Source organism: Pogona vitticeps, chromosome 4 (assembly GCF_051106095.1).
Source record: "Pogona vitticeps strain Pit_001003342236 chromosome 4, PviZW2.1, whole genome shotgun sequence".
NCBI lineage: Eukaryota > Metazoa > Chordata > Lepidosauria > Squamata > Agamidae > Pogona > Pogona vitticeps.
Window position 1 is genome coordinate 131,001,405 of NC_135786.1, and position 26,323 is coordinate 131,027,727.

A 26,323-nucleotide genomic window follows, 5' to 3' on the forward strand; every position below is an offset into this window, starting at 1 on the left:
ATATCAGCTACTAAATGGTCTTTCAGCTTTAATCTAGTTGTGTCATTAGTGACAGAACTATTTGTACTTGTTTTTTGCTCATTGGCGCAATGCTTGTATCCTGCCCTAAAACCAAGCACCACATCTCAAGCAGCCGTATTTTGCCCATTCCTTTCTTTAAAGGGAGAGGGGAAGTAGAAAGGAAAAAACATAGTTACCAAAGGATCTCTTTGCTTGCCCCCACTTGTCTCTCCCTCTAATTCAAAGCAGAATAAAGCTTTCCTTTAATAAAAAAAATTTCCAGGTGGAACAGCGCTGAATTTAACTTTTAAGAAACATCTTTGCATTCTCTTCTGGCTTCCCCTCTGTGTGGGAGTAGCAGGAAGTTTTCAATTTGTTAACAACTGCTTAGATCCTGCCATAGCTAAACTGGCAGTCAGGGCCTTCCATCCACCTTGGTTCAATCGCAGTGATCACACATGCCAGAACTAAACCACAATCAGGAAGCATTTGACTAAAAATTCCATCTTTTGTATGCCTGTTACTCTCAAGCTTACAACAGATGGGAATTCTGAATATCCAGCGATCGTTGGACTTCAATTCCCATCAAGCTCAGCTACCACAGCCAAGAGAAGAATGATGGGAGGTGCAGGGCCATTTAGTGGTCCATACTTTCCTCACCCCAATTTACGATTGGAGTCTAAATTCTACTGCTGTATCAGATTTTGTGCCACGTTGAATTTTATTTATTGTGTTGTTTTCGTGTAAGGGCGCTGTTTTTACTGTACGCACGCAGCGCTGCACACATTTTTATATGCTAGAGATGTTCTCCCTTTTCTGACATATTTTTCTTCCATGTCTCCCGTTCCCCGCTGTCTTGCCCAGTCTGCAAGGTACCTGAAGGTGAAGGTGGTTTGATGAAGGTCTCTAACCTCTCCCACCGGGAAAATGTCATTTAAATTTAATTTAGGAAGCAACTCCTTCAGCGGTTTCCCTTCCCTCAGGATATAGCAACCACGACCTTGGGAGCGGCCCGTTTCTGAGAAAAAAACTACGGGACTTCTGAGCCAGCCGCCCTAAGACCGGGTTGCAGGCGAGAGGCTCCTGGCCGAGAAGCCCTTCCTGGCAGCCTCCGTGCTGGCTTTGCCTGGATGCCTGAAGGCACCGGCCGGGGCGTTGCAATGGCGACGCGTTCGGGCAGCCAGGCGTAAACCCGACCGAAGACTCAAAAGGCAGGGCGGCCCGGCCCGCCACGTCACACCGGTCGGAGCGGGGCGGGCCGGGGCGGCTGGGAGGCGTCCTCGCGTCCGCTCGCCGGCTGGCGAGTCCATTCGGGGCAGGGAAGGAAGTGACGCGGCTATGGCGGAGCTCTATATCAAGCCGGGTAAGGGGCAGCTGAGGGGGTGGGGATGGGGTCTCCTCGGCGGGGACGGGGATAGGGGGCGGAGACGGGCCCGAATCCCTGAAGATTTGGCGCCTAATGACAGGCGAGGGGCTTTTGTTTCTCTTCCAGGGAACCGGCAGCGTGGCTGGAACGACCCCCCTCAGTTCTCCTATGGGCTGCAGCAGTGCCAGACCCCGCGGGACGGGGCGGCCAAGCGGGGGGCCCTCGCGCGACGTGTCGCCGCCGCCGCCGCCCCCGGAGATGACCCGGCAACACCTCCTCCACCCTCCTCGCAACCCCCTCCGCCAGGTAGGGGAGTCGCTCTCTTCCGACGCTTTCAGTCGCTGGAAGACCGGGCGCCCGGGATAGGGGCGCTGGCATCTTCCCTTAGCCGCGGTTCTTTGCCTGCGGTTGCCCTTCCCTCCCCCGCCTCCCGGGCTCCCCGGACATTTCTTTTCCGGTCCCAGAGTGGGCATCGTAGTTTGGCTTCAACACTTTGGAGGACCGAATTGCGGCCAGCAGACAAAATTCCTCCTCGCGGCTTCCTGAATAGAGTCCTGTTTTTTTTTCCCCGTGATGAATGACTATGGCTTTCTCTGAACTTTCTGAACACGCTCTAGATGACTTCCTAATGCAAGGGCCTGTCTAACCATTCTTTTCTAGTCATTAACAATCGCAGAGCCTCACCCACCACAGGATCTCTCTGTAACAAAACCACCCAAGAGTCTTTCAGCATTTAAAAGACCGATCAGTCTTATTTGACTGTCGGTTTTTCATGGGCATTATCTATACCAAATAAAACCAGGCTGGTTTTAAGGTATAGTCTGTAGGCAACAAAACCAACATTGTTGCGCGCGGGGGGGGGGGGGGGGAAGATGTGCTGAGTTACAGTTTGGAAGTTGTTTGTTCGGAAGGGACATTTTTGTTCTTTGTGTACGTGCCCTTTCTAAGAGTGGGAAATGAGCAGCCCGGACCTCAGCGACTGAGAGAAGATGGAATGTATGGCCCACCGGATGTTTTGGGGCCACAACTCACAACCAAACCATTAGTTTTGCTGCCTAGGAATGATGTGAATAACAGTTTGGCATCTGGCAAGGCAAATGAAGGGGTGTCTTTCTTTTTTTCGGGCCCAGGTTTGAATTTTGTATTGGCCATTAATTGTGGATGTAAACTGAATTATGCTTTTCCCTCCTGATGTTGTCTTATGTCTCCCTTCTCAGTTCAGCTTCCAGCCTTCCCACCACACACTGGAGATCTGCCTCCTCCACCTGGCCTTCCAGCCCCTTTTTTGGGGACAAATGCCACAAAACCACCCATCTCTGAGGCAGAAGTGGACTGTAGTGTCGAAGATGTTCTTTCCCCCTTGAGTGAGGCTTTGGACCACTGCAGGAAATCTGTGCAGGTGAGAGGAACTGCAGGTCTCTTTCAGGACTGCCCTGTATTTTTAGAATGAATAAAGTTCTTGAGTCTCAGTGGCAGCAATTTAGGCCTGCTACATTGCACTGAATGCACTGCCTCCAACCAACAGTCCTTCCGATGTTGGAGTACAAAGCCTTGTGGTCCACCAACCAGCTATGCATTCTGACACATCAGAAGGGCATCAGGTTGGAGAGGACTGAAGTAAGGCAAGTTTTGTTCTTGGATTTCTTAGCACAGGAGAGATCTTGTGGGGCCATTCAGGAATCTTCTTTTTTCTGTCAAAGAGCACATCCATTAATTTTCTCTAACCTCACCAGCTTACCCATGAAGTGTGGTTTTTTTGCAGCTCACCATATTTTGTTTACAGCCTTTTGGCAACTATTTTTCTGATGGTGCCCTTAGCATTCCAAATGTGCTTACCAAATTGTTCAGCCAGATTTAAACAGAGGCATGTAGCATGAGATTCTAAACTGTGGCTCAGCCTGCTGTCTGCATGGACAAGCTAAGTTTATGGATACTGTTATAATTCTAGACATCTGACATTATCTGAATTGAACTGCAGGAGGTGTTTAAGAGAAGAGTAAAATTGGGGGGGGGGGATGTGTTCAGAAGTTAGAAATAGCTCCAGCTTCCTAATACGAATTATGCTTCTGTTTTCAGAAACAGGTTTGTGATGATATCAGCAAGCGCTTGGTCATTCTGCAGCAAATGTGGACACAAGGCAAACTCTCTGCTCCTGTGAGAAAGAGGATGCAGATTCTGACACAAGGTGAGCAGTAAGCCAAGAATATGAGCCCTGGTTACAACATCCCCCACAATGAACTTGAGGCTCCATCATCTGCCCACTTAACATAATTCATGCAGCAGAAACACTGCTGTACTAGAATTAGTACAAGCCCATTGCATAGCTGAGCATTTTCTTTGGCAGCAAATTGCCTCCTGGAGGAAAGCCAAGTGATTAAAAATAATTTCTCACTGTGAAACATTCTGAGTTGTTCTCTTTTTCCTTTAGAACTCAAGACTAAGCACTGGGATGCAGCTGATGAGATCCATCGCTCACTAATGGTGGACCATATCACTGAAGTAAGCCAGTGGATGGTGGGAGTCAAAAGACTCATTGCAGAAACAAAGAACTTGCCTACAGAAGATCTAGCAGATGAGCAGAAAATTGAAAACTGTCTGGAGCCTGTACATCAGGAAGATTAATCTGAGCCCAAGGACTCAGTAGTGGAAGACTGGCTTTCAGCCTGGAGATAGCTTGGCCCAGTGAGGCTTGGTTTCCTAATTTGCAGAAAAGCTGCTTCATATCATAAGCATTAGCTAACTCAAGTTAGCTTTTGCTAAACTGAGCAAAGCTTGACCAAGGAGAAGCTTTCAGGCAAGCCAGATCAATCTGAACAGCTTTCTGAAATCCAGTAACTGGAGTTAAAAATGCCAACTTGTTCTACGTATGTTTGTGAAAAATGAAATGAACAGAGATACAATTGCACCATTGTACAGTGATAAATGAATTGTGAAATATCATCACAGCAAATGTAGTGTTGAAACTGTAGTGTTGCATGTAGAGCTACTGCAAAAGCTGTCTCTGACTTTACTTTCAAATAATTCTTCATTCAGAACTTTCCTCTTTGTTCTGTGCAGGATGTGCACTCTACAATGGATAGCTTTCTTTTGCTCCTCTGAGGATGGGGTATAGGTAAAAAATGTAATAATTTAGACCAGTTTTTCCTGAAGTGGCTACAACACAGAGAAATATGTTTCCATCTTGTTTGGGAAGTCTATATTAAAGCAGATACTAAAATTAACTGTGATCTTTCTTGTCCATCCCTTTGATCCAGTCAGTTGTCTTTTTTGTGTCCTTTCCTATGCCCTGTAGTACCTGATGAAATTAGACAATAACTACAATCCACCTGCAGTTCAATACTAGATGAATTTTAATAGTTTGCAAACTAGTGTTGATATATTAAAAATGTTAATAAATAGTTTTGTTAACTATGGACAATTCAGCAAGTATTCTTTTTTTTTTTTTGCAGCATTCCCCTTACTCTTTTGAACTAGTGTGTATATTCAGTACTTTAGATATGACATTTTTATTTTGGAATGAGCCTACTGCATTTTGCATGATTACAATACACTAGAAGTACATATATGAAAGTTGAAGATTAAAAGTAATAAATTTATGCTGTTGTCTTAATTCTACTAATTACTAAAATTTCCATACAAACACGATAGACATGATCAAATTTCCATAACATTGTATATAATAGATATTTTAAACCAGTTACTAGCTCCCAGCTCTTATACGCAAGTAGCATTCTGATATAGTGTGTGTCCTGCTGCATGCATGCCTAATAGCTGCAGGAGAAGTGACGGACATTTATAAGTCTCCATCCTTCTCTGTATGTAGTTGGGCTGTATTGGAACAATGCCGTTTCACACAGGCATTTCACACTCTCACTGCTCCACAGTATGTCCTGTGATACTAACTGGAATGTAATTTCTTAATCAACCTGCTTGGCAGAAGCATGGAGTGATGGAACCATCCATACTCTAGAACTGACTGACTTATGTGTACATTGTACACAATGTGCACATTGGCTTGAATGTTGGACTAGAAGAGAATGCCACTGTTGGTACTAATCAGATTACATTTTAGCTGCTAGAACTGGATAGGATGGGATCAAGATGAGAAGCAGTTAACAGGGAGAGAGAGTTGTCTGTCTTGAGTGTCCTGTAAACAGAGGAGGGAATCAAAAATTTCTGTTAAGAGATGCTAGAGAATCATCGATAACATTATATAGGCTAAGGTAGCCGTTCTTAACCTTTTTTTTTTTTTGCCATGTCCATAAATGCAATATGAAATATAGGCCAAATCAGGAATGTATAATTGACATAGCAGACCTTATAAGGTAGTGCGTAAAGAATTGTTCTAAAGGCTAGACTAGACTATACCTTGACCAGATAATTAAAAAATCACAAAGAAATGCTAGCTTTTGGCCCATATAAACTTTCATCAGGGTGGGCATCACCTGTCTATGGATGATGCAGAAAAAATACAAGAGTTCCAAAATCATGGCTTGATGTGTATGCCAGGTTTCAAAAGGAGGGCTACAAAGTCAAGCCAGCAGTGCTGGTTTTAAATTCTGCCTCTGGCAATGTTGACTGAATTGTGCCAGACTTGTCAGACAGAAGGCTGCCAGTCAGTCAGCATCCCCACTATCACCATTACCTTAATCTGAAACATTTTTTTTCAGCTGGAGTTTAGGATGACACAGTATTGTGTCAAACCTTTTGATGGAGAATTTAGGATAATGTTTAGTTTACCCAATTGGTAAGCTGATTACAACCAAATTGATAGTATTATCTAGTGATGGAGGAAACTGTCCTCAACCCTTGCTTGACTGATGTTAAGTCAGTGTCCATGGCTGGTTGCAAGTCAAACAAGAGACAAACAATAGTGACATTTCTCTCTCTCTCTCTGTGCTGTTGCTGGCCTCCCAACCAGACTGAGGATCTCAATAATGCTGTCCTGTTAGATTACCTGATATTCAAAGAGGAGAGACAGAGTAATACTATCACACTTCAACTACCTTGGTCTTTGTTGGAAGTCTAACTCTCCCAAGACTGTGAAGTCCAATAAATTCCTCACTTGCTTTGCTTTACAAGTTCATAATTCAGAAAGTGGAAGAAGCAGCAAGAGGATCAACTGCCCTGGATCTGGTGCTGACTGATTGGAAAGAACTGGTTGACAAAGTAGAAATTGTGGTAACTGTGGGTGGAAGTGGCCATAGCCACCTGGAATTTGTTATACAGTGAAAAGAACAGTACTATATAATGAGCACTACAGAGTTTAGGAAAGCAGATTTCAGAAAGCTTAATGAAATATTTTTTTTCATCTTCTGTGGTCAGAAATATTCAAAGAGAAGAGAGCACATGGTAGCTAGGAGTTTCTTAAGAGTTTAAATACTAAAAAGACCCAATAACCAAGAATTCCTATGAGATAAGTGGGAGACACCTAAAGAAACCAGGATAGTTGCATAAAGAACTTTCAGATGAGTTAAGATTTAAAAGGGGCATGTATAAGAAATTGAAGATGAATAAAAGCAAAATGGAGGGGGCTGTTGCTCAAGACAGGCAAAGAAGTGATACAGGAACATCTAGCTACTTTACATTATTCCAAAGTCCCCAGAGCTGAATAAATTGCACCAAAGGGTAAAAAAAAGAAATTTCAGATATAATCTCAGAACCTTAGTCTATAATACTCGAGTATTATTGGAAAACAGGTGAGGGCCCTAAAAATAAGATAAGCAAATTTCATCACAATCTTCAAAAAAGAAAAATCTAGTCTTGTCAGCTTGACATCAATACCAGAAAAGCTTCCAAAATATCAATAAACAGTTGGTCTGTGAGCACTCAGAAGAACACTGTGATTTCTATAATCCAGCTGGGTTTCAAACTAAGTCATGGAAGACTGATTACTTATTTTTTCCTTAATCGAGCCACAAGCTTGGCAGATAAGAGGAATGTTGTAGATGTAGTTGTTGAAATTCAGTAGTACGGCACTAGAATAAGCCCACTGAATCAATGGAGCATACAGAGGATTTGACATATCCAATCCCCATTGATTCAACAAGGCAACTCTTTACTCCAGCTCAGGTTTCACAAAGTCCCTTAATTATTCTTGCAGCCAAGCTGGCTAGAAGATGCTACTGTTAGATGGATTTTGTAGGTGGCTGATAGGCCATACCAAAATATGTTTGCCAATGCTTACTCACAAACACTCTTTTCCAACAACACAAGAGGCGACTCTATACATGGACATCATCAGATGGGCAATATTGAAATCAGAGGTTTGGCTTGTCATCTGGCTCAACTTGTCTGCCAGTGCATTGTCTGCTGTGGAGATGTGTATCGCCACTGGGAAGATGTGGCGCTCATAGCACCATTCCCATAGATGCACAGTCAGAAACAGGAGTGATCCAGAACGAGTCCCTCCCTGCTTGTTGATGTAATACATGGTTGTGATGTTGTCTGTGACTACTTGTACACCACAACCTTGTATCAGTGGGAGAAAGGCCTTGAATGCTTTCAGGACTGCTATGATCTCTAGATGATTGATGTGGAGATCTCGTTCTTGAGGAGACCATAGGGCGTGTACTCGATGTTGTCCACAATGAGCTCCCCAACCTGTTGGACTTGCATCTGTTGTCACTTGTACCGTGAGTTGAAGAGGTTGGAAGGGACGCCCCACTAGTAAATGAGGGCAGAAGTTCCACCACTGGAGCTGCTGAGCCAATTCTTTTGTTACATGAATACGCTTTCTCTGATGATCTCTCATGGGATCGAATAGGGTCAAGAACCAGTACTGGAGAGACCTCATTTTCAGGCAGGCATGCACCAGCGCTGGGGTTGTAGACGCCATGAGACCCAACAGGTGCTGAGCATGTTTTGCAGAGACTGACGACCCTGGTCGGAATTTTCATATGGCATTCTGTATCTTTGTTAACCTTTCCTTGGGCAAGAAAATCCAACCCTTGGTGGTGTCTAACCGAGCTCTAATGTAGTCCACTACTTGTAATGGAGTGAGGTGGGATTTTTTCAGGTTGATCGACAGACCGAGGTTTTTGAGGACATGAAGTATGAATTTTGTGTCCTTTAGAGCCCGATGCCTTGACGGAGACACTACCAACCAGTCGTCTATGTAGGAATAGACTTGAATTCTCTGTTGATGTAAGTAAGCAGCTACAGGTGCCATGCACTTGGTAAATGTCCTTGGCGCTGTCGAAAGCCCGAATGGGAGGTACAGAAACTGGTAAATCTTTCCTTGAAATATGAATCACATGTATCTTCGGTGTTTGGGATGTATAGTCACGTGAAAGTATGCATCTTTTAGGTCTATCACGACAAACCAGCTGTTTTTCTTCAATAGGTGGATTATGGAGTCCAAAGTCACCATTCGGAAGCGTCTTGGATGGAGGGAAGTGTTTAGTGTCCTTAGGTCCAGAATGAGTCTGATTCCTCCTCCTTTCTTTGGGACAGCGAAGTATCGGGAGTAAAACACGTTCCTGATGTCTTTTGTGGGGATTTTTTGAATAACATTTTTCTTTAGACGAGACAGAACAACTTCTTCTAGAGCAGGATTGAATGATGTATGTTTTACCTGTCCTAGAGGAGGATATTCTGTAAATTCCAGCTGGTAACCAAATTGAATAATTTTTAAGACCCATAAGTCTTTTGTGATATTTGATATTTGTCCAATTTGGAAGATAGGGTTGTAGCCTTGTCGTGAAATGCTTTCCGAATGGTCTGGTGATTGAGTCAAAGGTACTGTTTGGATTTTTTGGTAGGAGGCTTGTAGGACTGCCTACACTGAGAGAATTGAGGATGATAATTGGAAGCTGAAGAAGAGGCTTGTGAAGACCTATGCTGAGGTAAGTTCTTGAAGGGTTTGTACTGTTGAGCAGGTTGAGAGTACTGGTTGTATGGTTTGCGCCACTGGTATCTGTTGAACTTAGTCTGAGGCTGGATGGAATAAAACTTGGCTGTTTTCTTCATCTCGTGCAGCTCCTCTAGGTTGCCATCGGTCTTTTTGTTAAAAAGCCCCTTGGCATCAAAGGGCAAATTTTCCACTCTTGTCTTAACATCCTCCATAATGTTGGCTGCTCTCAACCATGTGTGTCTACACAGAGTGACAGCCGACATAAGCACCCTGGATGCAGCTTTAGCAGCGTGTCTGGTAGACAGCTTTTGATGTTTCAAAACTGTTTGGGCTTCCTTATAGGTGTTCAAGAATCCCTGTCTGACATCTTCAGGAATCATTTTAAATCCAGGCAAAATTTGAAGCCAGAGCTGTTTTTGGTAGGCTCTTAACACCATCTGATAGTTTGTTACTCATAAAAGGAAGGAAATAAGGGAGTAATTTTTTCTCCCAAGAACTTCTAATTTCCTGCCTTCCCTGTTTGTCGGAGTCACGTGTGATTTTCCTGTTGGTCTGGAGCAGCTAGTCTCCACAATCAGGGAATTAGGGATAGGATGTTTGAGCAGGAAGTTTGTGTCAGTCCCATGAACGCAATACAAGTTCTCCGTACGTCTGGACATGGGCGTTGATGTGGAAGGCTGATTCCATGTGTCTCTAATGATATCAAGTAGAGCTGGAAGGAATGTAAGGCTTAGTGGTGCAGACCATTCCTGGTTTATGTTGTCAAAAATAAGGTCCTCTGTAGGTGGAGTAGGTTGCTCAACCTCCAACTTCAAGGTTTTGGCTAGCCTAGAGAGCATTTGGGTGTAAGAAGAGAAGTCTTCAGAGAGGGAAAAGGCATGGCTGTCGGCAGTGTCTGATTTCTACCACTTCCCCTTCTGGCAACTCATCCTGATATGGTTGTTGGGGAGCATCATCGTCAGGGGTAGAAGAGTTATCTGAAAAAATGTCCTCCTGCTCCGAAGTAGAGATTTGGTGATGTCTCTTGTGGGCATATCTGTCGACATCATGGGAAGAAGACACGGTTTGTTGTGAAGAAGGGATAAAAGTTGATACCGAAAGAGCAGGGGCCAACTGCAAAGCATGCTTCTTTGAAATAGTCATGAAACCTCTCCTCTCCTCGACCTGTCTTCGACGTTGATGCCTACGCGGGGATGTAGACAAAGAAGAAGCAGCGTAGGCATATTTCACCTTTCTCTTTTTACGATGTCTATCAGTTGACATCAAAGAGGTATCCGATGAAGAGTAGTCCCTTCGGTGTAGATGTCGATGCTTTTTGTGCCTTGGTTAATATTGGTCGGAGTCATCAGAACGATCCCTGTGTCGATGTCGAGTCGATCTCAGTAGCACTACCACCTCGTGGTGAGGCGATTGTCGTCGATCAGGATTAATATGCTTGGATTTTGTTGCACGCTTCCGAGGAGGAGAACCCGGCCTCGAAGCAACCAATGATGCCCATGGAGCCAAAGACGCCTGCCCGGTCAAAACAGGGCTGTGAGGGGCAGAAACCAAGCCTGCAGTTGCACTTGCAAGCTGGCTTGGCATTGAAGAAGAGATGCCTATTGAAGGAATTGGCTCAACTTGTCGAGGAGGAAGCGAGGGAGCTGCCTCTCACAAAGATTCCCAGTCTCTAGAGGAGTCCTCTAGGATAGGAGAGGGCAAAGATGCCGAAATTGGTGGCAACTGTTTTAGCTGCTCCTTTGATTTAACTGGAGCCTTTGCCTTTGCTTGTTTCGCAGACTTTGAAGCAGTCAAGGAAGACTTCGGCGTCAAAGAAGATTTCTTCACCGAAACTGACTTTTTAGGCGGTTTATCAGCCTTACTAACTGACGGTTGAGGAGAAACATTGGCATCTGCCTGGGGGGTAGCTGAAGGAGAAGAGACTTCCATTTCTGATAGCTTGGAAGATGACAAGGTAGAGTGCCAAAGGTGACATTTAAGTCTCTGCTGTCTTGCTCTTAAAGCTGCTTTAGTAAAATTTCTACAATGTTTACAGGACTGAGTTTGGTAAGTCTCTCCTAAGCAAAAAAGACAGTGAGTATGTCCATCATGGAAAGGGAGTTTTCTAGAGCAAACCTCACAGCGGCTGAATGGGCCTGAGGGGGACATAAGCTAACAAAAGTCTCTTGTCTTACTTGGAATGTAGGTGACGAGAAAGCGCAGGAAAAATCCGAAGCAACCAGATTAGTGGAGTGAGCGGTGAGAAGCGTTGAAAAAACAGTCCGGGTCAGGGCAATAGAGTTTAGAACAGTCAAGGACGAAAATAGTGTCGAAAAAAACGTAGATATCTGATAGAAAATACGAAAAAAATAGCAAGCTCTATGTGAGAGGTTCCAAATCGCTTGGCGGAAAAAATGGAACAGGCTTTGGCAGGCGGAGCATGCGCATTAGGGGCAATCTAACTTGTTACTTTTCTATTCAACGCTCAAGAAGATTCTGAGAGGTCCAGCACAGGCGCTGATTTAACCCTTTTGTGTGCATTCACAGAGGCCACGCTGAAGAACCAAGAAGTGTGAACGGAGAGCTCATCAAGAGATGAGACCTCAGCGGTGGCAGAAAGGAACTGAGGTAATCGCCATGATGGGCGGACCATGTGTGCTAGGGGGGCAGTCCTGGCGAATGCGTGTTTCAGCTCTAGAATACTCTGGAGATCTCTGCATAGGCGCAGATTAACCTGTTAGTGTGAATTCACAGAGACCACAAAGAAGAAACGGTAGCACTCTGTTAAGCTTTTCTTGGATCTTACCTGGAATGCTATGACTGGTTCTGGGCTTCTTGGTTTAAGAAGACTGAAAAGCTGGAATGTGTCCAGAGAAACGCTCTTTGGTTGATAAAAATTCTGGAAAACAAGTCTTACGAGGAACAGTTGAGGGAACTGTATGTTTGGTCTGGAGAAGAGAACACAGAAGTAGTATGATGCTCTTCAAATATTCAAGTGATGAGAAAAGTGATTTTCACTTATACATTGGGAAGAACTTCTCAACAGTAGTTCCTGTTTGACAGTGGACACTGTCCTGGAGTGTGGTGAACTCTATCTCGCCGGAGGTTTTTACACAGAGCCAAGACCACCTGTCAGGATTACTTTAGGTGTGGATTTTCTACTTTGGTTTAGGTTGGACTTTGGATTCCTGGTGACAGATTACCCGTCATGCAATGGGTGGAGAACAGTAGTGTGAATTAGTACATGAAAAATGAGATGTATACACACAGCAGGAGCTTAAGAATAACAGCTCGCTGTTTTGCAACAACAGCACATTGTTCTCTAAACTGTATTTAGTGATGTACATATCAATCTTCTGTATCTATGTACATGTCTTGGATGGTAAATTTGTGGTAAATAACACATTTATGTCCTATTTTATAAGTGTCATGTCACTACCTTACTGGAAGCAATAATGTAAAATTTTCTTCATGTTAAGCACCCTGATTGAACTATTGCCCTTAAGAGTAGCTTTACCTTAGCAATGTGATAGCATGCTGACTTGGACAGAGGGGTTTTGTCATGGAACATTTCTTTCTGTTTCCTACTGAAGGGCGTTGTGGCAACTATTTTCCATTCCTTCCTGTCAGCTCAAAAGTAAGGAAACTGGTCTATAAATTTCCTGGTTTATCTGCTTCTAGCATTCTGGGGCATGGAAACGTTCTTCTGCACTGGCCATCTAAGATCACTAAAAGTGTTGTGTGGTTTAGTTTCTTCCCTTATTTTGGAGACCTATCCGGAGAAGAAACACACACACACACCTAAATTAAGATAGTAGGTGGTTCAGGTTAAAATCTTGTGTAACCTTTGAGTAATAAACTTTCTCAGCCTAATCTATCTCTCAGGGCTACAAAATGGAAGGATGTGAAAGAGTAAAATATGCCATCCAGGCTCCTGGAAGGAAAGACAGAACAGAACATTAATATACTAGAAAACATCCTACTGTGGCTTGTTTTCAGCACTAGAATGGCATCTCACATATTCTATATCAACTCTCCCTATATTAAAATAGTACATGCATTATGGCTAATGAATTTGGCGGTGAGTCAGAAACAAAATCTCTTTTTTGTGGTGGCAGCCAGGCTTTCTGGGTAGTAAAAATATTACACAAACTTGAACCTGACTGTAATCCTACACCTGTCAAGGCTGAAAATCACTTATGGTAAGTAATTCAAACTCCATATATCGGACTTCTCACTCTTAGTAGGTGAACATGGGTGATCTGGCAGACAAAAAGTTTTTGACCAAGTTTCTCTTCAAAAACTCTTGAGTAAACTTAGACAAACTAAGAGGATAAGGCCTCTTAAGTCCAAGAACCGGTTAACAGCCATAAAAAGAAAACAATGAACAGAATGTAAGGGAAGAAAACATTGGTTTTCTAAAGGATCCCTTTTTTGCTTTAACTGTTATTTGTAAATTAAATGTGTAAATTACCTAGAGTTTCAGGTGGTATGTGGTTTACAAATTACAATATTCAAAGTAGTAAAAACACAGCATAGTGCCAAGGGCTCCAAAAGAGCTGTCTAAATTGGGTATTTCGATGCAATTAAATGTATGGTGATTAGAGATGGGCACGAACTGCTGGTTTGATGGTTCATGCTGGTTCATCTGTTGGTCCGGCAGGTCTTCTGCCATTCTGAGTCCCACCTCCTCTGGCAAGCACATAATCAAGATGCAGCACCCAGAGAAGGTGGGACAGGGAAGTTGAGGTGCTGCCTCTGACTGGGCTCCTGCAGGAACACCTGTTGGACTAATAGATGAATTGGCAATTCATGCCCATCTGTACTTGTGATACAAAATAGAATATATATTTTTTTAAAAAGCTTTACTACATATATACAGATATCTCTGTCTGGAAGTAATTAAGCAGAAAGTGAGATATTTGTGGTTTGGCATTTAAACAAAAAGATGGGCCCAGTATGTGTTGACTCTGAATGCTATAGATTATAAAGAAAGGGAAGTTAATATATTTATGTATTCTGGAATATTGTATTGCTAACCCTATTTTCAAGGTATTTTGAAGGCTAGAAATGGGCAACAAACATTAATGGGTCTGAAACGACTTCTTTCAAGGAAAGAAAAATAAATGTTAGCTAAGGAAGTGACTATGGCATGGAGAGTGGATAGACATTTATCTTCTTCTATAGTCTATAACCAATTCAAAGATGCCTGCTTTGCAATCTGCAGGCTTAATTTCTCCAGCCACTTCCACAACTCACACTAATAATAGCAAGTAGATTTTAGTAGCACAGAGCCGTGTGTATGTGGGTGATGCGCGATGGGAGTTCTTGTTGCAGCTATCAGGACAGACTATTACACAGATCAAGCCCAGGAGTCAGACAAGAGCAAAATGCTGCCCACTACTCACACTAATGCAATCACTAAAAGGTGGGTGAAGCATTTGTTTGTGTCAAATTGTTGTTTACATGTAACTGTGGTTCTTTGAGGGGTCATCTGTGGAGCAGACTGACTTATCAGTAGGCACTGCAGAATAGAAGGACCACTGTCCCAAATCTGGTATCATCTCAAGTTCTGACACTGAATCACCTATTTGATGGCTATGGAGGACTGTGCTGACATTGCAGCCCTAAAAATGTCCTGAAGCATTATTTATTATGTTACCTGCTATTTCTGTTTTAATTTACTGTCAATTACATTTTATACTGGTTTTAGCTGCTTGTAGTGTGCATGCACTAATGGGGCAGTATATAAATTGAAGTAATACAGTGGTGCCCTGAATAGCGACGTTAATCCGTTCCGGATTAATCGTCGCTATCCGGAAACATCACTATACGGATAGGAAAACCCCATAGGAACGCATTAAACAGAGTTTAATGCGTTCCTATGGGGCGAAAACTCATAGTTGAGCGAAGATCCTCCATAGCGTTGCCATTTTCTCCGCCTCGGTAAGCGAGGGCAGTGCGCAAAAATGCTTGCGGCGGGCATTTTGGGCACCCCGCAGCCATTTTGGAACCACCGATCAGCTGTTCTAAAAACATCGCAATGCGGAGATCGGTAAGCAAAACGCTTACCGATCATCGCAATGCGATGTTCTCCCTATCTAACATCGCAATGTGATCGCATTAGCGATCACAAAAAATAGATCGCTATGCGGATTTGTCGTTAAACGGTGCACTCGTTATGCAAGGCACCACTGTACTAATTATTTCCTAGACTTTTATACTGTCCATCTAACAAATCAGCTACTCTGGGCAGTTTGCAACTGTACACCAGACAAATATAAAACCAACCGACTACAAATCAACACTATAAATAACTACTCCGATGGAAAAATTTTCCCTTGACTTCCGAACTGAGCCTCGAGTTACGAATGGAAAAACGGAAATTCAAACCGTTGGTGGCGAAGAGGCTGCTGCTTTGTAGCTCTTTCACCCCAATGGTTTGGAAAAGGGAGGCCCAGCCTCTCAGGCTTCCAGCGCTGCTGCTACTGCCGCCAGGTGAGCCACTGGACCATCCCAGCTGGGGTCAGCCTCCCGGGCTTCCAGTGCTATTGGGGTAGCCCTTCAGGAGAAGCTGGGCGGGGGGAGAAAAGGCGGGGGCTGATCTGGCCTTTTCCTCCCCCCCTCCCCCTGGCTTCTCCATTGCTGAAACCACCATTGAGGCAGCCTTTTGGGAGAAGCCAGGCCGGCGGGGAGGTGGAGCCAATCCGGCATTTCTCTCCTCCCCCCTGGCTTCTCCACTGCTGAAACTACCATCGGGACAGCCTTTTGGGAGAAGCCAGGCAGCTGGGGAGAAATGCCAGATCAGCTCCCGCCTCTTCTCCTCCGCTGCCTGGCTTCTCCCAAAGAGCTGCCCCGATAATGCTGGAAGCCCGGGAGACCAAGGGGGCTTACCCGGAGGTGGCTGGCTCTCCCTGAAAGCCAGCTGTCCCATGGCCCCTCCAAACCCATCACTGGGTTCAAGCTAAGGGGCCGGGAGTGAGGGCACGCGGGTGAACCAGAGGCCACCTTTTGGAGTGCCTCAGACTGGGAGTCCGCTCTCCCCTATGGGACCGGACTGGGCTGCCCAGTGTTGTTGCGACCCCAGAGTCCAGCTCGGGCAGGCTTCCTTCTCAGCTGCTTCGCTGGACAGCTCCATCCCAAGCTTCGCCCGCTTTCCAGGGCGCGCGGAAGAGCCAGCCCCGCCCGGAGTCTTCGCCTCCCTGCATGGAGGAATTGGGTTCGCTCCCTTTGTCCTCCGGAGTTGCGGCGGCACTGCGGCGTCAGGAGGCTGAACCTGGGCAGGGTGCTCTGGTCGCTCACCGGCCTTGCCCGTCCGCCTTGGCTGCAGCTGGGGGAAGCGAGTGCCATCGGAGGAGGCTGTGGACTGGCAAGGTAGGGCGCTGCTTTTTAAAAACCCTTCTGGGTGGCTTTTACAGGGTGGCTTTGGGGTTACGTTTCTGCTCTTTTTCTTTTCTGGTGATTTTTTGTTTGTTTGTTTGCAGTCCCAGCGCGGGACTTGCTCTGAAGTTTATTTGGGGGGTTTGTTTTGTTTTGCATCCCAGCGCCTTCCGGTTTTGCTCTGTTTATTTGGTTGTTTTTTTAAACCCCAGTGCCTTCCGACGTGGCATGCTGTGTTCTTTTTATTTTGGTTTTTTTTTTCTTCAGCTGGAATGGATTGATGGGTTTTCAATGGATTCCTATGGGAAATTTGGATTTTATTTATGAACATTTCGATTTACAAACCTCCTTCCAGAACGGATTAAGTTCGTAAATCGAGGGTTGACTGTATAATACTATGCAGCGGAGCAGGTAGCAGTGAAATGATAATAAGGCATTACTATTGTTATTCTTCCTTTTTCTTCTTTCCTCCTCTCTCCCATTAACCCCAAATGTGTCCCTAAAAAGTTCCACTTTCAGAAGCTTCTTAAAGGTCTGAAAGGAGGGCGCATGGCATATTTCCTGAAAGAAGGCAATCCAAAAGCAGGGTGCCACTGTCGAAGGGGGGGGGGGAAAGAAAAATTCTGCCCCTAGTGGTAGGAATGGATTAAGCAGCTTTGCATTAATTCCTATGGGAATTAATGATTCGACTTGCAAACCGCCCCTCGACTTAAGAACCAAAAACAGCTGGAACGGATTAAATGGTTTTCAATGCATTCCTCTGGGAAATGCTGATTTGAGTTATGAACTTTTCAGGTTACGAACGGACTTCCGGAATGGATTAAGTTCGTAAGACGAGGGCTCACTGTAGATATTGGTCTCCTGATACCATTCCCCTGTATCTGGCATTTGGAGATAACTTTCTTTTATAGGCCTGGAGATGATATATTTCCATCATGGCTTGTAACCTGCGACAGACTTTTCCTCCAGGAATCTGTCCCATCCCCTTTAAAAAGTATCTAGGCCAGATGCCATCACCACATCCTGTGGCAAGGAGTTCCACAGACTTAACAACACGCTTGGTAAAGAAATATTTTCTTTTGTCTGTTCTCACTCTCCCAACACTCAATTGGAGTAGATGTCCCCTGGTTCTAGTATTGCATGGGAGGGTAAAGAGCTTCCCTCTATTCACTTTATCTACCCCCTGCATAATTTCATACGTCTCAATTATGTTCCCCCTCAGGCACCTTTTCTCTAGACTAAAGAGCCCCAAATGCTGTAGCCTTTCCTCATAAGGGAAGTGCCCAGGCCAGTCATAATTTTAGTTGCTCTCTTCTGCATCTTTTCCAGTTCCACAATGGCTTTTTTGAGGTGTGGCAACCAGAACTGTATGCAATACTCCAGGAGCGGCCTTAGCAGCGTTTTGTACAATGGCATTATAATGTTGACTGTTTTAAATCCCCCTTTTATGAGACCTAGCATGGAATTGGCCTTCACTGCTGCTGCACACTGTGTTGACACTTTAAATGAGCTGTCCACCAGCACACCAAGTTCTCTTTCCTGATCCCTCACGGACAGCTCACAACCCATTAGCTGATAACTAAAATTTTGATATTTTGCCCCCATGCACATCACTTTACATTTTCTTATACTGAAATGCATTTGCCATTTTGCCGCCCATTCTCCCAGTGGAGAGATCATTATGGAGCTCTTCACAATCCCTTCTGGTCTTCACCACACGGAAGCTTCGTGTCATCTGCAAACTTGGCCACCTGACTGCTTATCCCCATCTCCAGGTCATTTATGAAAAGGTTGAAAAGCACCAGTGCCAGGACAGATCCCTGGGGCATACCGCTTTTCACCTCTCTCCATTGTGAAAATTGCCCATTGACACCTATTCCATTTCCTGGTTCTCAACCAATTCTCAATCCATAAGAGGACCTGCCCTCTTATCCCAACTGTGGAGTTCTGTGTTGTATTTTCTTGGTAAGTGAAATACATCTTTTAGGACACTAGCATAGTAATTCTACTCACAATTTATGCAAGAAATATATATTTTGTACAGTATCTTTTACCTCAATCAATCTTGTCTCCACTCAAAAGTTGGCATTAATCAAACATGCTAATAAACTATCAAGAATTCAGTTAGGATTCAGATGACTCTGGAAACATTTGTGGAGAATGCATGACAGAGTTGTTGTGGTTCAGAAGCACCTCTAAAAACAGCTAGCATCTTAATAGTATACAGAAGATACAAATGGGCTTGCACTGTTTGGAAGCAGATGAGCAGGCCATTGTCATGTTAGATGTTCTGAGCCATTGAAGTCAAATTCAGAAGCAATTGTTATTTTACTGGTTTATATACAATGAAATAATAAAAAAATCCTGAATGACTGAATAAGGGATGACTCATGAAGTGTGGTGTGGTGTTGCCCCATTTATGATTCATAAATTTGTCAACAGAGTAAATTTAGGGCCAGTCCATACAAGGAAATTTGGTGCAGTTCAGTCTATGCTTAAAAGGCTCTTAAGTTTGTTCTATTTTAACTCTCATTTAAGTAATCATTCCCATCCACACTGGAGATTGTGTTAAGGGTCCTTTTCTCCCATGTTACAGGTCCACAAAGAAGGTTTACGTGATTTACCTGAGAATAAAGAGGCAGCAACAACAGCAGCTGAAGACAGAGACAGCACAAGGGGGAAATGTTAAGATGAAAGCTGGGGAGAAGGAAGGGAGGTAATCCATCTTTTTCTGGCCTTTCTCCACAGCCAGGGCTCTGTTGGGACTGCACTGTCTTGTAGGGGCAGAACCCACGGCACCAACATGTCACCCTTCCCTGCATTTTCTCATGGCTTTCATTTAGGGGGCTGAGGTGACTTTGCACCCCCTTTTTTGGTTGAATAAATTGGCATATCAAAATGGCAATGCACAAACTTAGCATGGTATTAGAATTTCACTGTCAGGGTTTTTATTTAAGATGACAGAAATAGGGGAGGGGGTTTCCCTACCCTCCTTTTTAATGTCACAACCCACCTAATATGTCACAGGGTTGTCTCCTCAGGTAACACAGCCCACAGTTTCATTTGGGTGCAGGCTAACCATCCACACAGGCTTCACAATGAGCTAATTAGGATCACACTAAATAGTAACTATTCAGATAGGAGGGCCTGGCATGCTCTGGTCCATGGGGTCACGAAGAGTCAGACACGACTGAACGACTAAACGAACGAACGAAATAGTAACAAAAAACATATACCCGTATTTTTCGCTCCATAAGACGCACCTTTTCATAAGACGCACCAATTTTTAGGAGAAGAAAACAGGAAAATATAATCTGTTTTCTTCGCTCCATAAGACGCACAGACTTTCTAACCCCCTGTTTTGTGGGAAAAAAGTGCGTCTTATGGTGCGAAAAATACGGTATACCTTAGGTCAGTGACAGCAAACCTTTTTGGGCCTGAGTGCCCAAACTGGAAAAAAACACACACATAAAAAAACAGCGGGCAGTGGGCTGCCACAGCAGCGGCACTGGAAGTGGCAGCAGAAGGGGGCATCCCGAGAATGGAGGCACCTCGAGATCCCATTTCGGATTCGTCACCAGTGACAGCTGCTCTAGATCCTGGCCCGTTGCCTGTCAAAGTGAGAGCACAGCAGCTGCAGCCGTCTTTACAGGTTTGGCTGCGGGGGGGGGGGGAGGAGTAATTTAGCATCTTATGGTTTGCGTGCCTGCAGAAAAGGCTCTGCGTGCCAGCTGCGGCACATGTTCCATAGGTTCTCCATCACTGCCTTAGGTTCACGGCAGCTCTTAAAAGGACAGGATAGTCTGATCTAAGTGGAAATATGTGTTAATGCTATCATTTGGTTCAAACTAAACCATACCAACAGTGAACCATGTCTCAATCTATATGCCAGTATGAACAGCCTCTCAAATGCTCTTCAGTGGATGTACTGAGAAAGATTATTTAAAAGCTAATAAAACAGATTATTTTGGAGAAAGTTTGAAGTTGACTGGCTCTATACTGTGGATGTGCAAGCATAAGCACATAAATTGTTTCATTTATTTAACATTTCTGCACCTTCAGAGAACATTTATGACAATATACTGGCAAATAACATATACTGTTTACCAGGGCAGAATACATAGGGACAAGCCAGCCTGCCACTGCTTCTGAGTTGGGGGCTTCCTGAATGAGGTGATTTTATTCACTATGCTTTTAAATGTCTGTGTATACTAATCCTGAGGACTTAACAGCATCCTAGGCAAAGAATAAATTTATTCAGTTCACCACTGTGGTTTCTTAGCAAGGATTACAACACTTACAGCAGAAGGAACAGTGATGAACTGATAGAAATTTCTTAAAAATTCTATGGTTGTTCTAAAAATTAAAATTAAAACATTGGCAGCAAGAATACAAAAGTGTAACATCTTCTGATTCTCAGAAAGTACATGTGAAATACCACTGGCCATGACCACTCAACAGCAACCTGCTTGCATATCTTCAAGATTAGTACACAAAGGCCCATAATGTTCATCTTTTTATTGAATATTCAGGTAAATATTTCACATTAATACAGGCTACATAAAGTAGAGCCACTATACGACATGAAATTTACTCAACGTTTTTCCTTTTATGTATGTAAACAATTATACATGTATTTACCACCCTAAAAGGTTGAAATCATGTAATCATCTAGTTCTCTGCTGCATACAAGTAGCATTCAGTAGTGTTTAGCCAAAAGCACTAGGTTCATCTGATTTTGAGTTCAAAATGGCTAAACTAACTGGAGAACAGAATCAGTTGAAACTTATTTTGTTCTTACACAATGGGCAAACAAGCCTTTCCTTGTTGGAACCCATAGAAAAAAATTGCTTAGTTAGGCACATTAAAAAAATTCCCAAGTTCTTCCAAGGTCATAGTTTCGCCAAACAAGGCTTTAAAAAAAAAGAAGGAAAAAAGAAAGAAAGAAAAGAAACAGTAGGCCCTCCTAAGTCAGTTGACATATTTGAGGTGCATGTTTCCAATGTGAGGTGCCCAGGTACCAGGCCAAATCTACAATGGGAGAAACATCATAAAACATACTGTTAATTTCAATGTACAGCAATGTACAAACAGCTATAAAAGAAAATCACTCTGGTGGGGACACCCACCCCCAGACTCCCAACAAAGAAGTGACACCATTTTGTAAAGTTGTAATCTGCCAGTATCCTAACACTGAGGCTGATGCACATGCACTCTTGCTAATACTTATATCCTTATATATTATATAGACACTATTAAGATATTATTTCTGGAAAATGTTAACCTGAGATTGGAAAAATTAGATGCCTGATGTATTCTTACAAGATTTCAATCTCATTAGTTAAGGCAAAAGATTCAAAGTACAAGGACGAGTTAATTACTGCACCTGCTGAGCATCTGTACATTCTGTTGAATTTTGGACAACTTTTATCATGGGATTCCATGCTGGATCTGGAGTATGCAGTCCATTGAAAAGTGGGCCACCTGGTCCATCAGCTAGCTGAGGATGAGAAGGTATTATAGTGCCTCCATACATGGAAATGGGTAGGCCCTAGAATAGAAAGACACACCAGTTTACAATAAATAACAATGCAGAACCAGATCCATAGAATGGCACTGCTTTTTCCTGTAGTAGTTCAACTGTACAGTGTCATCAGCATTCTACAAGACACTGGGGCACTGTCTGTAAGAATTCTATAGCATTCAAGAAGTTCTTGACAATTCCATGGGCTGAATTAGAAATATTCATCTGTGTCATCCCTAGACTCACATAATTTTGTCCCTATCTGGAATGGAGATGGCTTCATTTATGCAACGTGGGTGCATTTTTTAAAAGCTTGTAAACATCCTATTCAACTGGGCAAGGAAATCCCCAAATCCTCCCTATCTAAACTAATGTTTTTATTAGTTGCTTTCAATTCAGTTTTCCTTCTCTTCCGTTGTAATAAATGAGGTCCTTGCAGTAAGATTGTGGACAATTGCTGTAGTTCGTAAGAGCTCCTTCTTTGCACTATATACATTGCCTGCCCTAGACAGATGGTGGCCAACTATTTCTTCTGTTGAGGGCAATTTCTGCCAATGTAACCTCTTGGAGAATAGATACATACAACATGCAGGGCTAAAGCCAGCAGTAGCTAGAATCAGAGCCAAATTAGCAAGCCCACTCTCTGTCTCTTATTAATCTTCTGCATGCTGTATCTAGCAGGCTGCTGAGGAAGGGATCAATTTCTTCTGAAGAGACCTGAAATGACCAGCTGCTGAGGATTTTTAGGATTTGAAACAGAACCTCACATGAGAGCAGGTCAAGGGCTACATTCAGCTGTAGGGTTCAAGTCTTTACCTCTATATTAGACAATAGTATATAATAGGCTCTTTAAAAAAGGATTTATGGCAAACTTTAAGTAATGTGAGGTGTTATCTACAAATGTCTACCAGTCAAACAAATACAGTGGTGCCTCGCATAGCAATTGCATCGTATAACGATGAAATCGCTTTGCGATGAAGATTTTGCGATCTCTTTTGCGATCGCTTTCCGATGTTCCCTATGGGGGAATTTCGCTTTGCGATGATCGGTTCCCTGCTTGGGGAACTGATCATGGCAAAGCAAACAGCTGATCGGCGCCTGGGGAGGAGGCAGGGAAGGAGGGGTGAAGAGCCTGGCCCCGATCCCCACGCGCAACACCCCCTGGGGCACCAAGCCAGAGAGCAGTTGCGGCGGGAGGCGCTGCGAAGGAGGAGGCACCTGCTGGGGACTGGGATCAGGGTGGCAGTGGCTGGACGGGGGTGCGGCGTGCCAGAGACCCCCTCCTCGCCTGCCAAGGAGACCGGGAGTCCGGAGTTGGCTCACTGGCGGTGGCTGGCGCACCCCTTCCCTCCCCTCCTCCCCACCCCGGGCGGCTGCCTTCTTCTAGCCCGCTGCTCGCCGGCCTTGTCCGGGTGTCTCCCGGGCTAGCTGGCGGGCGGCGTTAGGCTGGCGCGCCCCTTCCCTCCCCTCCTCCCCACCCCGGGCGGCTGCCTCCCTCCAAGCCCTCGCTTACCGGCCCTAGCCGGGTGTCTCCCGGGCTAGCTGACTGGCTGGTGAGCAGTGGGTGGCCGGCGCGTCCCTTCCCACCCCCCTTCCCACCCCGGGCGGCTGCCTCCCTCCAAGCCCTCGCTCACCGGCCCTAGCCGGGTGTCTCCCGGGCTAGCTGACTGGCTGGCGAGCGGTGGGTAGCCGGCGCGTCCCTTCCCACCCCCCTTCCCACCCCGGGCGGCTGCCTCCCTCCAAGCCCTCGCTTGCCGGCCCTAACCGGGTGTCTCCCGGGCTAGTTGACTGGTTGCCGAGCAGTGGGTGGCCGGCGCGTCCCTTCCCACCTGGGCGGCTGCCTCCCTCCAGCCCACTGCTCACTGGAGAAAGACCCTCCGGCCCACCCGTCTGTGCTCCAGGACAGCCCCGGCAAGGAGGCCGGGCGTTGTCCGGGGCTGGCTGGCAGTGGAACTTCGCTTTGCTATGATCGGTTCCAATCATAGCAATGCTTTTATAACAGCTGACTGGTGGTTTCAAAATGGCCGCCCGCTGTTTCTGGGACGGATTCCTCCCTTACCGAACAGCGAAAATGGCCGCGCTATGGAGGATCTTCGCTGAACGGTGAGTTTGAAGCCCATAGGAATGCATTCATCATGTTTTAATGCGTTTCTATGGGCTTTTTTGCCCCGTATAGCGACGATTTTTCCGGAATGGATTATCGTCGCTATGTGGGCCACTACTGTAATTCTGAAAGGACTGCTGTGAAAGCAAGACATCTCTAAAACTCATAGTCAGAGGACTGTTACAGTATTTACAGTATTTACAAGAATCTTCTGTAAGGCACCAAAATAATGCATCTAAAATAAAACTTGAAGATGTATCATAGTAAACTGGGCTTCCTTTGTAGCAACTGTGTAAGGTCTGTGTATGGGGCATCATGTGTTTATGTGTGTAAAAGAAAAATAACAGAAAACATACTTTAGAGAAATCCACAAAGCTGTTCGGCATAGGCTGTTGGAAAATATTTGAGGGAGCCACTATTCCAGAGTCATCTCTTTCCATAGGCTGATGCTGGGAAAAGGTGCCTGGATCTGACAGCTGCTGATGTACTGGATGATTTCCCATTACAGGCTGGGACCAACCTGACAAGCCTTCTAGAAAGATAATGAAGCGTTTGTTCAAGATTGGATGAGAGAAAAAAAAGAATCTGAAATTCATTCCACACATTATTAGTTTACTCTTTCCTGTCATGATGACACTAGTTCCCAATGACATAAACTCCCAGTAAGCACTAGAGCTACTTCCTTTTCTTATAGGCAGCCATGATGGAGCTTGACCTATCCTATAGGCAGCCAGGATAGAGCCTGACTTATCCTAGGCCATGTAGCCATTAAACCCAGCCTTTCTCTAAGTGAGTATGATTTATGTGTACATCTATCTGGAAGAGTTCAAAAAAATGGCACACGTCTACTTATTATTAGCCCCACTTGACTTCCTTTCCCACATTTGTCTCTGTGCCTTCTGCCACAAAAGAGCTCCTTATACCTGAATAATATGTTTCTGCATTTCCATTTTGTAGCCTGTAGCACATAATTGTCCATTCCGTTGAAGAACATTTCTTTAAGTCAGGGCTACTTCTGATTGCATCAAATTCTTGTATGGAAGTTTTCTACACTCCCACATATACCAGGAAGGAGCCAATAAATATTAATACATGCATAAAGTATTTATCATGTTTAATTTTTATCTTAATGGGATCCTTATGAAACATTCAGCAAAAGCTCAGGCCAAGCAGGAAGCTCCTGCTAATCATTATTTCTACTCTTCCTTTCCATTTATGTGCATACAGTTGTTTCAACAATTAATATATTTTTTTACTTTTAAAATCTTTTTTTTAGCCACACTCACCTGAAACACTATTAACACCGAAAGACCAAATACCACTGTGACCGACAGGCGCTGTGAAGTTGGTTCCCAAGGGAGTAGGTGTAACAGAACCACCTTGCCTAATTCTAGCCAGTCTTTCTGTTCCAATAGGCGGTGGCACCTTTCGATCTTGAGTTGTGTTCCCTGACTTTGGCTGACTCAGGGTAGAAGGCGCAGATGTAGCTGACAGAGGCGAAGACGATCCCGAGGAAACTGATGGAATAGGAGATTCACCTGATGAAAAAACAGTTCTCTTGCTTTATCACTTAAGAAACATTCAATTACCTTTGCTGCTGCTCTATAGAGTTCTTTCACAATACGTCACCTCTGAATTCAGTGGCTCTTACTGTACTCAATAATTGTTTTTACTGCAGAAGTATCAATGTTTTGAAATAAAAGAATGTGTTTTGATCTGAAATAAAGCTACATGTTGATTTGTGAAATGGGAGAAAACTGCATGGAACAGTTCACTGTAACAGCAGTTGTCTTTCATAGCATTACACAATTCAGCTTGTGGCATCAATGTTACATCACAGTCAAGAAGCTATTTGATAGGTTTCAGGGGCTGAAACTAGAACCACACTTCCTATGGGAAAGTGAACAGGCCCACTTATCTGAGAGCGGAACTATGTAAAAAGTGAGAGGGGACACTCTCCTTTCTTTCCACTCTCTCTTTCCACAATCCCCACCCCATTCATCCTAATTTTCTGTCATGTACACACTCACTCATGAAGATTCTTCTTCAGAAAGGGTAGTTTCAATTTAATGATCAATCTAGTGCCTAGCTGACTTGTGGGGAAACAATAAAGAG

At 44.3% G+C, this 26,323-nt stretch overlaps 2 protein-coding genes across 6 annotated transcripts in view; one reads left to right on the forward strand and one right to left on the reverse strand.

Moving 5' to 3' along the window:
• Window positions 1-1,114: 1,114 nt before the first annotated feature.
• On the forward strand, window positions 1,115-4,784 carry SRA1 (steroid receptor RNA activator 1). Its single transcript, XM_020799423.3, has 5 exons — window positions 1,115-1,363; window positions 1,493-1,672; window positions 2,584-2,765; window positions 3,443-3,551; window positions 3,795-4,784. The coding sequence occupies exons 1-5, from the start codon at window positions 1,339-1,341 to the stop codon at window positions 3,986-3,988; spliced, it is 690 nt and encodes a 229-aa protein (XP_020655082.3). The 5' UTR covers window positions 1,115-1,338; the 3' UTR covers window positions 3,989-4,784.
• Window positions 4,785-21,083: 16,299 nt separating this feature from the next.
• Window positions 21,084-26,323, reverse strand: part of ANKHD1 (ankyrin repeat and KH domain containing 1) — a 132,623-nt gene continuing 127,383 nt past the window's right edge. For 2 of the 5 annotated variants that reach the window (XM_020799370.3, XM_020799367.3), the window contains 4 exons: window positions 25,495-25,746; window positions 24,565-24,740; window positions 21,967-22,131; window positions 21,084-21,611 (listed from right to left, as the gene is read on the reverse strand). In XM_020799370.3, coding sequence (XP_020655029.2) covers window positions 21,552-21,611; window positions 21,967-22,131; window positions 24,565-24,740; window positions 25,495-25,746 — 653 coding nt within the window. In that variant the 3' untranslated portion in view covers window positions 21,084-21,551. The remainder of the gene's footprint in view (window positions 21,612-21,966; window positions 22,132-24,564; window positions 24,741-25,494; window positions 25,747-26,323) is intronic. The other 3 variants (XM_078392507.1, XM_020799369.3, XM_020799368.3) reach the window with 3 other exon arrangements.